The sequence below is a fragment of the Mesoplodon densirostris genome, chromosome 2 (genome assembly GCF_025265405.1).
Source record: "Mesoplodon densirostris isolate mMesDen1 chromosome 2, mMesDen1 primary haplotype, whole genome shotgun sequence".
In the NCBI taxonomy this organism is placed as follows: Eukaryota; Metazoa; Chordata; class Mammalia; order Artiodactyla; family Ziphiidae; genus Mesoplodon; species Mesoplodon densirostris.
Window position 1 is genome coordinate 75,623,805 of NC_082662.1, and position 12,085 is coordinate 75,635,889.

General features: G+C 38.6%; 1 protein-coding gene across 1 annotated transcript in view; it reads left to right on the forward strand.

Annotated features, from left to right (window-relative positions):
• Positions 1-8,418: 8,418 nt before the first annotated feature.
• Positions 8,419-12,085, forward strand: part of PRKACB (protein kinase cAMP-activated catalytic subunit beta) — a 144,068-nt gene continuing 140,401 nt past the window's right edge. Inside the window, exon 1 of the mRNA XM_060090022.1 lies at positions 8,419-8,708. Within this exon, the coding sequence (XP_059946005.1) occupies positions 8,663-8,708 (46 nt within the window). The 5' untranslated portion in view covers positions 8,419-8,662. The remainder of the gene's footprint in view (positions 8,709-12,085) is intronic.

Genomic DNA, 12,085 nt, shown 5'->3' on the forward strand with positions numbered 1-12,085 from the left:
CTGTAACAAATTACCATAAACGTAGTGGCTTAAAACAACACAAAATTATTATCTCACAGTTCAATAAGTCAGAAATCTGACCCAGGTCTCACTGGGCTCAAGATGTCAACAGGGCTGGATTCCTTTCTGGAGATTCCAGGAGAGAATCTGTTTCCTTGCTCTTTCCAACTTCTACTGGCTGCCCACATGCCTTGACTTTTGGCCCCCTTCCTCCATCTTCAAAGTCAACAATGGCACTGAGTCCTTATAACATCATTCTGACTTCTTTTTCCCTCTTCCACTTTTTACCTTTGTGACTGCATTGGGCCCACAGGGATAGTCCAGGATAATGAGTTTTAGTGGAAGAATTTTTTTCCAGCTAATTAGCAGCCTTAATTCCATCTGAAACCTTAATTTCCCTTTGTCATTTGAGGTGACATATTCAGATTCTGAGAATTAGGACATGGACATTTCTGGGAAGGGCATTATTCTGCCTACCATATCAGGAAACAAAATATTCCTGGTATATTTAAACAAAAAAAATCTACGATTTTATGATAAAGTCCGGCACATTTTTTGGAGGAGAGAAGGGTAGTCCATTATAACTCCATTGAGGGGAAATATTTGTCTTTACTAACACTGTTTAATAAATCCTCTGCAGGGGACATTGTTGCCTTATTGAGTGCTCAGCTTCTATTCCATCTTGTTTTGGTTCTGGGAAATTTCTGCTTCCCCACTGATGAGTTCCATGGGACTGCTAATGAGTTGCCTTGTTCTGAGGAAGAAGCAGAAACTTAACCCAAGGTAGCAACTGAATTCGCTCCTTAGAAACTAAATTGTGGGAAAGGAACAAGACTGAAAACAGTATATTTTTTGTTGTTGTTCCGTTGGCTATTTCAGGTGAAAATGTCAAGCAGCAACTACTATTTGATTCTGTGGGCTACCTGTTTCTTGAGTGTGCCAAGCTTGGTTCCTTAGCTTTCTTTTCCTTCCTACAAGCATCTGTATATTCTTTCAATAAATTTGTTTGCTTACATTAGTTAGAGTCGATTTCTTGTATGCAGTCAATCAAATTGATAGACCACTTTCTTTCTTGACTTGTGTGACTGCATTTCCTGGTTCTCTTTCAGCTTGTCTGTCCACTCCAGGCTCCTACCACACCAGGATTCTTTTAGCATTCCTTTTTCTCCTTTTTCTATAACTGCCCATTCCTAGCTGCCTTTTTTTCGCCTATATATTTTCCCTCTATGAGATTTCATTCAGAGCTGTGGCTTTGACTTTCATTTTTACACTGAATTTATGACTCCTACATTGATCTAACACTACATTTGCCCGCTATTCGTTATCCCCATATAGATGTTACACTACCAACTCAAAGTCAGTATGACCCGAATCACACATCTCTCATTAATTTAAAAACTAGTTTCCTCTCCTTCATTCCTGATGTCTGTTATCCAGTCACCCAAGATGGAAGACTGACTGGGAGTTTTAACTCTTTCTTTTCACTGTATTGAGCATCAGTTGTTTTTTGTCTACTCTATATGACAATTTCTTCTAGAAAATTGCACTTCTCTCGTTCCATGTCAATCATGGTACCCTGCCTCCTTTCTTCACAGGAATGGTCATGTGATCTATACAGAACAAGTATGTATAATATATTTATAACAGATCAATATTGGGAAGGAGAAGGCATTGTTCTTTAAGCTGCTAAGCTGGGAGAATATAAATCTGTCATGTGGAGACAGCCTATTTAGCAGAATACACTCAATATATAAATAGAATAGGATGAATAAGTGGAGTACATAGCCTTGAACCTAAGCCTAAAACTGTGCCAAATCTAGACTTTCCAGTTCTTTGACCCAATAAATTTTGCTGATTTTTTCTTAAGCTAGTTTGAATTGGGCTTCTATCATTTGTATTATGCTAAAGAGCCCTATTATTGGGTTGGCCAAAAAGTGTCTTCGGTTTTTAAATAAAAATAAAAGGAACATTTTTCCTTTTCACCAAGAACTTTATGGAACAACGTATTCACACTTTCGTTCCACTACCTTTTGCCATTTTTCAGGCAACTTCATAATTTCATCTTCCCAAAACTTTTAATCTTTTTGAGAAAAGAACTCTTCCAGGTGCCTTTTACAGTCTTCCAGGTAACTGAAATTTTTTTGCATTAAGAGAATTTTGTAAAGATCTAAATAAATGGAAATCCGAAGGTGCAAAGTCTGGTGAATACGGCAGATGAATCAGAACCTCCCAGCCAAACTGTAACAGTTTTTGCCTGGTCAACAAAGAAACATGTGGTCTTGCGGTATCCTGATGGAAGATTATGCGCTTTCTGTTGACTAATTCCGGACGCTTTTCATCGAGTGCAGCTTTCAGTTGGTCTCATTGGAAGCAATACTTGTTAGAATTAATCGTTTGGTTTTCCGAAAGGAGCTCACCATAGAGGACTCCCTTCCAATCCCACCATATACATAACATCACCTTCTTTGAATGAAGACCAGCCTGTGGTGTCGTTGGTGGTGGTTCATTTCGCTTGCCCCACAATCTCTTCCATTCCACATTATTGTACAGTATCCACTTTTCATGGCCCATCACAATTTGTTTTTGAAACGGAACATTTTCATTACATTTAAGTAGAGAATCGCATGTGGAAATATGGTCAAGAAGGGTGTTTTTTCTTCTTACGTGGAACCCAAACATCAAAGTGATTCACATAACCAAGCTGGTGCAAATGATTTTCAGCACTTGATTTGGATATTTTGAGCATGTCAGCTATCTCCCACACGGTATAATGTAGATTGTTCTCAGTTAATGTCTTGATTCGATCACTATCAACTTCAACTGGTCTACCCAGTTGAGCATCGTCCAGAGAGAGATCTCCAGCACGAAACTTCGCAAACCGCTTTTAACATGTTCGATTAGTCACAGCACCTTCTCCATACACTGCACAAGTCTTTTTTTTTTATCTCAGCTGCATTTTTACCTTTTTTGAAATAATAAAGCAGAATATGCTGAACATGTTGCTTTTTTTCTTCCATCTTCAATATTAAAATGGCTACACAAAAATTCACCAGTTTTGATGAGTCTTTTTTTAAATGCATGCTGATATGACAGCTGTCACATACAATCTAACAAAATTATTTTGAATGAAGTTAAAGACAACTAAGTGCTACTAGAGTCATCTCACGGAAAAAAAACGAATGAAGCTTTTGGCCAACCCAATAGTTTTTTAATCCTGTTACTCTTACATTCAAATGCCTCACATGCATCCTTTCTTTTGTCTTCCACTGCTGCTACACCACTCAATGATTTCATGTCATTCTTCTATTACAACAGCTACCTTACAAGTCTGCTTGCTGACAGTCTATTGATCATCCAATATATCCAACACACTGCTATCAAAGTTAGCTTACTAATAAAATGTGGATTATATCACTCCTTTCTTTAAATATCTTCAGTGTTTATTGCTTAGTGAACGAAGTCCACATTTCTTAAAAGGCATGTAAGTTTTCCCTAAATGAGCATGATCTTAGTCGAAACCACAATTCATTCACTTATGAATAAGCACCTACTTTTTTTTCAGACATCACTCTGGATACAGTAGATATAGTGATGACAAAGTAGCTTATATTCCAGTGGGAAGGTTGCAACTCTTACAACTCGTTCCATAGCATCTGATTTTGATCTAAGGACAGTCATACAAGCCCCTGCTCTGAGTTTGCTGTTCTTAGTTTTCAATGATTTTCCCCACTTTTTTAAGAACAAAATCCAATGCTAAATTCTCTATGTCGTTGATCATTTAACAACACTTTTCTTATGTTTCCTCAGTGATTTATTTACATTATAGTACAAAGTTAATGAGTCTTGCTTTACATAATTGCTTACTTGCTTAAGCAATTGCTTAATGTGTCTTTCTTGCCTTAAACAAAAACTTTTTGAGGGCAGGGCACAGATTTTATTCACCTTTGTAAGCCCATCATGCTTTGCATATAGTAAGGACTCATTAAATTTGTTGGAATCATATTTATTGAATGATTGTTATTGAAACATAAATGCAAGAAAACATAGAATGTTATTGGGTTATTGTGCCTATTATACAACAAGTTATCCTAGGTGCTTTTCATAGGTGATTTAATTTAATCCATATAACTTCACACTTTAGGAAACTAAGGCAAAAGGGAATAAAGTAACTTATGTGAAGTTCTCAGATAGCGGCCGTGCCAAAAGATGTACTCAGGTTTTTCTGACTACAAAACTCAAACCCTTTCTACTTTACTACATACCACTCTGGTTTGTCGCTATCAGTAATATGAATAAAGTTTTAATGTAGTGGGCCAGATTCACCTTGGTCACAGATGGGCTTCAGTTGTAAAAGCTGAGATTTCATGAAAGTTCATGCTCCATTTGTTTGGTGATTTCATAAAGAAGAAAAAGGTTTGTAAATTTGAGTGTTATTTTTTGATCGAGTTACTCTCTAAAAATGTATAGTGCCGAACTGAAAGAGCAGAAATTTAGTCATAGTTTTGACAAAACACACGGGTAAAATCAGAATATCCCAAACATATACTTTTCTGAGTGTATTACATATTAAGAAAGGAAAAAAAGGTGTTGGTTTTGTTCTCCCCTCCAGGTTTTCTCTTTTTTCCTTAACGTTTCCTGTTTGTATTCTAGTCCCTATCCAAGAGATAAGCTACAACTCCACCTGGTACGTTCATTTTTGTTGACTTTGAGCAGGTTACTTAACCACAGTCAACTATTTTAGTCACCTCATCTGTAAGGGAATACCCAAAAAGGTGAATATCAAACTTCAGATAATAAATTTGTTTATGAACAAAGGGATTAGGATTATGCTCAACTGGAAAACTTTGCACTGTACTAGAATGATTTGAACAATTATCATATTTGTAATTTATTAACTATAAAATAACTTCCTCACTTTGAAAGTACTATTCTGCCCTTTGATACTTAATGTGGTATCATTAGGTTCAGGACATATAATACCATATAATAATGAAATATTAGACTGTGTGGATTACTAGTTATCATTCAAAATAATCATAATTTTATGATGGTTAAATAAATTCTCATTTGCACTTACTTGATGTAAAATACAATATAAAAACAAAATGACCTGGTCATATTTTCCAACGATTATCAATATCAGTTTACCTGTCCTGGTGATTGTAAAGGAAAAACAAGTGTTTTTGACATACATTGTTCTTGAGGGTGCTTACTTTTTAAAAGGACTTGGAAATCTAGTTGATAGTATAAGTAAAAACTACAAAATAAATAGGAATAACAATTTACTAATTTTTCCCCACTTTCTCACTCCTTTCTGAAAAGGTGACTCTAGGAAGAATACAGGGCCAAGACTCTTTGTTCCTAAGGCTCAGTTTTCTCATCTGCAAAATGTGGATAATAAAACCTAATCTTAATGAGACTGAGATTACACTTGTTTCACACATTAATGGTATATAACCTAGTGCTCTGTCACTTACCATTTGAGTGAACTTGGCCTAGTTACTTCACTTCTTTGAACTTTTTTCTCATTTGTAAAGTGTGGATAATATAATCTGTCTTGCTCATGTAGGTTTGTTGTGGGATCAGATAAAAAATGGCATGTGAAAGTGTTTTTATAAAGTACTAGAAAATGTAAGGATAATTATTTCCAAAGCAACTACCACTGGTCCAATTTTCCCTGCTACATAGTGCTGTATGTTCTTAGATAAAATATTATACAGAAGGGAACTCAAAGTCTTTTCTCCATTATCACTTCCTTTTTTCTGCATCTGCTTTCCTAGGGAAACAAGATTTAGTTCTACCTTTGTGCTTGTCCAGGTTATAGAAAATGCATTAGTGGCAAAGGATAGCAGTTGCCCCATTCTAGCTCCAGTTATTCAAGAATAACTGTACGGTTAATGAAATTTCTGCCCTTTCTAGGTGTAAATAAACAATTCTTGAAACATAAGTCTTTTATTTTATTTTTATTTTATTTTATTTTTTTTTGCGGTACGCGGGCCTCCCTCTGCCGCGGCCTCTCCCGTCGCGGAGCACAGGCTCCGGATGCACAGGCCCAGCAGCCATGGCTCACGGGCCCAGCCGCTCTGCGGCATGTGGGATCTTCCCGGACCGGGGCACGAACCCGTGTCCCCTGCATCGGCAGGCGGACTCTCAACCACTGCGCCACCAGGGAAGCCTGAAACATAGTCTTTTAGATGGTATATAAACAATGGATTCCTAAAGAGAACTCTTCTCTAATAATGAAAAAGCAACTTGTATATAATTACAACTAGATGATTGTGAATGTTTACTAATTGAAAACGATTCATGAAACTAAACTCTTGAAGTATAGTCTTCCTTGAATCAGAGCAGCAGTGTAAGTTAATATAAAAAAACAGAAATAATAGTATACAGAAAAAAACCCAAGATATTTCCAATTGTTGATGATCTTTTTCTTTCTTAACAATTAATTTCTTAAACAATGAATGATAAAGTTAAATTGAGAGAGAAAGGGAGAAATTTGTAAAGCTGAAATTTTTGTCTATTAACTTTCTAGGATGTAGTTATAATGCATCTTAACTCTGTAACCTCTGTCAACTGTCTCTTCTGCAAATTAATCATTTACAAAACAGATGGCTACCCTCTTGTTAGAGACCTAGAATTCAAAATTATGTTAAGGATAGGGACAAATTATGCATATAACCACTCTTTTATTATTAAAGCTGGTCTCTAAAAACAAATACATTTCAAAACTTACCCCAATGAGGGCAGTATGAGTCTCCCAGGATTCTAGAAAGATTTCATCCAGAATAAAGTATATCAAAAAGTTTTTTTTTTATTTCGTTTATGGCTTAATGCTATTTATTGAACTTCCTATGTATGTAGGGCAAAATATCACATCCACAATACAAAACTAAATGTGATTGGAAGGATGTGACATTGTTGGAACATTGTTGCATGCTGACACAATACCTCACAGCTAGTTCAAATCCTTCCTTCTCTACAATTTTTATATTACTTGGATTTAATGGAAACCCAGAAAACAATAATGAATTTCCCCAAGAAGTAAACTCATTATGCATCCATCTTTTCAAGTCAAGGTAATTTTAAATGGAGAGAAAGCAATTTACCATGACATCTACATAATATTATGGACAAAAAGTCAGACTTTAGAGCCCAACTACCTAGGTTCAAATCCTGCTTCAAAGAGATAATAGCTGTGTAATCTAGGGTAAATTGCTTAACTTCTCTGTGCCTCAGTTTGTTCATAAGTGAAATAATGATAGTAAAACTCCATATATCATAGGGTTCTTAAGGATCAAGTGAGTTGCTACCTGCATGGTAGTACTTGGAATACAGTATATATGATCTAAACCTTTGTTGAATTAATTTAACAGAAATAGTAATAAGAAACAGCAGGAAGAACTTACTGAGAAACTTCTACAGTTACCACTCTGTTTTTGTCAGTAATGAAAGCTATTTCAAAAAAAATTCTGAGAGATTTCCTCTGCTTACTTTCAAGTCATCAAGTATCCATTAAATACCTACTGTGCCTGGTGTCTTGGGGACACAAAATAAATTTAGTAGTCTCTGCCCCTCGGGAAGTTACAGTCTTTCTACACTAAATTTAGAATCAAGGCTCACGGCGCAAAATTCAAAGAAACATGCAACAAAAAATACTAGAGTGCCGCAAAAAATTAACCTGGTAAGTAAAACTATTCACAAATTCAATATGTATATTAAGAAAAACGCAGTTACCAATTGGGAATGCATTTATTTTGACATCTACACAGAGAGCTGCTAAATACAATGATTCACATCAACAGACATTCTGTAGAAATAGTAATACTTTCCTTTCTCTCTGGGGTATTTGACAAAACCTGAGAGCGATCCTGCAAAACCACAGAGAATGAAAACTGCACTGGGAACATCAAAGGTCTTGTGACTGGTGCCTAAGAACCAGGAGGACAACGTGGTGGGCTCGGTGAACACCTGGATCTGTGAGGCAAAGACAGGCTCGGAACCACGATCAGGATTAGGGACGAACTTGTTCCCGCAGCTGATACTGACCAGTCCGCAAAGCCCAGTGGCGCGAACCAGGGGGCTCCCCTCGCGTCCGACCTCCCGGGCGTGGGGGACGCCAGGCTGAGAGACGACGGGTTCCTCAAAGCTAACGGTCCCCACGCCGCCTCCCAGATCTCGAGGATGGGCATCCGAGAGCAAGCCCGGGCCACCACGTCCCGGCTCGGTGGGCCGCTGAGGTGCCAGCCGAGGTTACCCGAGTCCGCTGCCCTCGGCTCGGCCCCGCTCAGCCCGCCGCCCTTGTACCCGGCCGGCACGTCACTTCCGGCGCGCGCGCCCGCTGGTGAAAAGGGACAGGGTCGGGGCCCCGGCGCGCGGCTGCCGGGGGGCGCGCAGGGGGGGGCGGGGCGGGGGAAGGGGGAGTGTCTGCCCGCCGCAGCCGCCGCCGACGCCACCGTTGCTGCCGCCGGGGCTGAGGAGTTTGCTGAAGCCTTGGCCTCAGAACCGGCCCAGTCTTCCCGCCCGCACTCCGGGCGCCAGCGCCGAGAGCACTGACCGCTCTGACCGGTGCAGAAGCAGGAGTTGCCTCAGCCTGTGGAGCGGCGGGGACGGCCCCGGCTCCCCTTCCCCTCCCTGACCCCTTCCTTTCATCGTCTCAGTCATGGGGAACGCGGCGACCGCCAAGAAAGGCAGCGAGGTGGAGAGCGGTGAGTCAAGGGCTGGGTCTGGGGGCCCGCCGGGCGGGCCGGAACGGGGCACCGAGCGCCCCTCCGGGTCGGAGCCCGGAGGTCGCTGACATGGTCCAGGCCTCGCAGCGGCCTCCGGGAGCCACTCGAGGGGACCCTGGGGGACCCGCTGCCTTCCTCTTCCACCCCCTCCCCCCAGCTCCGGCGCGAGGGCTGAGTGCCGAGGGCCGGATGGAGAGGGTGAGGGAGGAGAGCGGTCCCTGCAATTCCGTCTTTCACTAGAGCGCGCGCGCGGGGGTGGGGGGGTCTCCCATGCTTAGATACTAACCCCAAATATGGTCCGGATAAAGAAGTCTCTTGGACCATCCCAGCCCTCGCTCCCCCCCCCCCAAAAAAAAACGCGGGCCCCCTCTTTGGGAGCCACAGGTAGTGTTGTGAGAAGAGTTGGCTCTTTTCCCTCCATCACTTGGGTCCATCCCAACCTTATCATCAGGTGAGGGGCTGCGGGTCTGGTCCTCCGCAGGTGAGGTTAATCCTAAGTGGGCAACTACGTTTTAGAGATCCTCCATCTTTTCAGATTAGGAGTGGAAAATATAGTAAGAGTAGACAAAAACTTTTCCCATTAGAGAAAAAAAGCAAGGCAGGTTTGCCTTTTCTTGAGACATGCAAGAATTTGCTACAATGTCTGTAAAACTTAAAGGTCCCTCTGAATTGAAGTGCTTCCAGAATACGGTGGATTTCTTCTGAGAGCTGAAAGTGCAGGCACTCTACACTTTACACCAAACAGTAAAAAGTGATGAATTTCTGTATGGCTGTATGGTTTTATTTATTTATTTATTTATCTATCAGTCAATCCGTCAGTCAATCTGGATGGTTTTTGCCTTTGCCAGGTTCAACTCAGATTTGATAATTCAGGATGAACAGAAAACAAATAGTATTCGTTGTGTGACCGCGAGTAACATCTCAGCACTTGAGGGAATGCCTGATGAATTTATTCCAGTTTGTGTAAATAGTATCTTTTAATGCTTCTATGTTTTTACTATGTTTTAGGTTAATTTCGTAATTTAGCATGAAGGAAATAGCTTTTGTCGGTATCAGTAAAGCAGAATCGATTGGGAAAGATCTAGTCATTCATTTTGTTTAATGTGAATAGTTAGATCAGATTATGTGGTTTGTGTTTCACCAATAAAGTTTTGGTGTTAATTTTCAGGAGCTCCAGAAAAGTTTAATATGTGATATGGAGATTTTAAAAAGCCAATATAGAGGTAGAATTTTAGTGTTTTTTTTTCTTTAATTGCACAAATGTAGTAACTAACTGTACAAAAAGTATTAAAAATGCGGAAAGTAAAGAATTACTTGTGCCTTTCATCATTTTCCTTTTTAATTTAAAGCTAAAGATAAAACATGTGCTAATTGTATTACAAAGAGTGTGCTTGGTAATGGAATCATTTCAGTGATTTTTATCAACAAGTGCTGGCCTGTACAGTGTTTATATTTTTAACAATGATAGTAGACTCTTTTGTGATTTATATATTTCCATTATTAAGTTACCAAACTAATTCTCCCCTAGACAGTATTAATTTGAAGCTCGTAGCTATGGGATACTCTTGGAATATTTATAGGAAACAGAAAGGAAACTTTAGATGTTTATCAAAATATCTTGAAATTATTCCTATGAGTAAGTTCTTTCCTAAGCTTTAACTGTTAGTGATAGCCTAGTTCTTAAGTATGTTAGCCAGCTTTTTATATAAGTTTATTTATGGAAACTGAAGGTCATTATAGTAGTTTGAATAAATGTTGTGAAGTGATAAAAGAAAATAGCAAGCTATGTCTCATTGGGAGAGTCATTGCAAGTGTCACATGTTGATCAGTTTGTAATTTCATTTGGAGCAATGTTATCAGGTGCATGTTGCTGCTGTTCTACTGTGGTGAACAAAGAAATGTTATCAATATATCTTAATACTTAATGAAAGAACAACTTTTACCATTATATACCTAACTGTTCTGTATAGTTTTTAAAAATTACTTTTGAAAATATATACCTTTCAAAATTTGAATGTAGTTATTTAAACTTCAGCTGATATATAAAAGCATAAACTTTTAGAAATATAAGTGATTCTAGAGATCAGCCTGTGTAATCATTCCATTTCAAAGCCAAAGTGCCTGACCTCTGAATAAGCTGGAGCTGAGATCATGCTATTCGTGATATCAGAGTAAGGAATAGAATTTGATGCCCTGACTCCATACTGTATCACTAAATAATCAATTAATATGAATATTTTCAAAATATCTACAAAGTGTATTAGTTTCATTTGGATACTCTGTAAGTAAAAGCTCAAGAACTTTTACTATCTAGTGTGAGAGAGAAAATGTACATATAAAAGTTAACTGAAAAGTAAAATATGACAAGTGCTAACATTATGGAAAATGAACTTAAAACTCTGAAAACTACCAATAGGAAAATGTTTGATTTGAAATGAAGATATAAAAATATCAGGCCAGTTAGGATTTGAGGTTTGGCCCATGCCTCATACAGGTGACTCTGGAGCTTAGTTCTAAAAATATTCCAGAAGAATGAAGCTGGGCATAAAAATATTTGAGAACGGTCTTAGTTAGCTTTGACCATCTGGTGCTTATGTTGTACTCTATTGAAATTTATCCCCCTACACTTAGAAGAAAACATTTTCTGGGGTAAGACTTGAAAGCTGGGGAGATTTCATTTTCAACTCCACAGTTTCTGGAGATCACATTAAGTTGGGTACCTATTATTCTACTGTAGTGAACTAGGAAATTGTATTGATATGTCTTAAAACTTAATGAAAGAGCAACTGTTACTTTTACATACCTGTTCTGTGTATTTAAAAAAAAATTACTCTAGTAAAAAATATGTGTCTCAAAATCTGACTGTAGTTATTTAAACTTCAGTTAATATGCAGAAGTATAAATTTTAGAAAAATAAGTGAGCATACAATTCTCTGAGAAATTTTAAACTTGTCATTCAAAGTTGTTTTACTTATCCTATCTCCCACTTTTTACTTTACTCACAGTCCCCAACATAAAAACAGATGCCACCTATTTTAGCCTAGGAGGGGTTTTTTGTTTGTTTATTTCATTAAAAAACAAACAAACATTAGATTTCCTCTACCCCCCCACCACATGTTGCTTGGGAGCTTTATGTTACACTCTTAGCGCCAAGGTGTTGAGACTTATGGGTAAAGTGTTGGTAGAGATTTGGATGCAGATTCTCCCATGACTGCAAGTGGTAGAGCCACCTGTAAGCCAGTGTTCATATAATGATTTTTGAATGTTTTCCAGAGTCTCTCTGTCTTAAGAACTTTTGAAGGTGAATGGAAGTTAAAAAAAGTCACCAATAGAGTAGTTTCAACCAAAATGCAAGT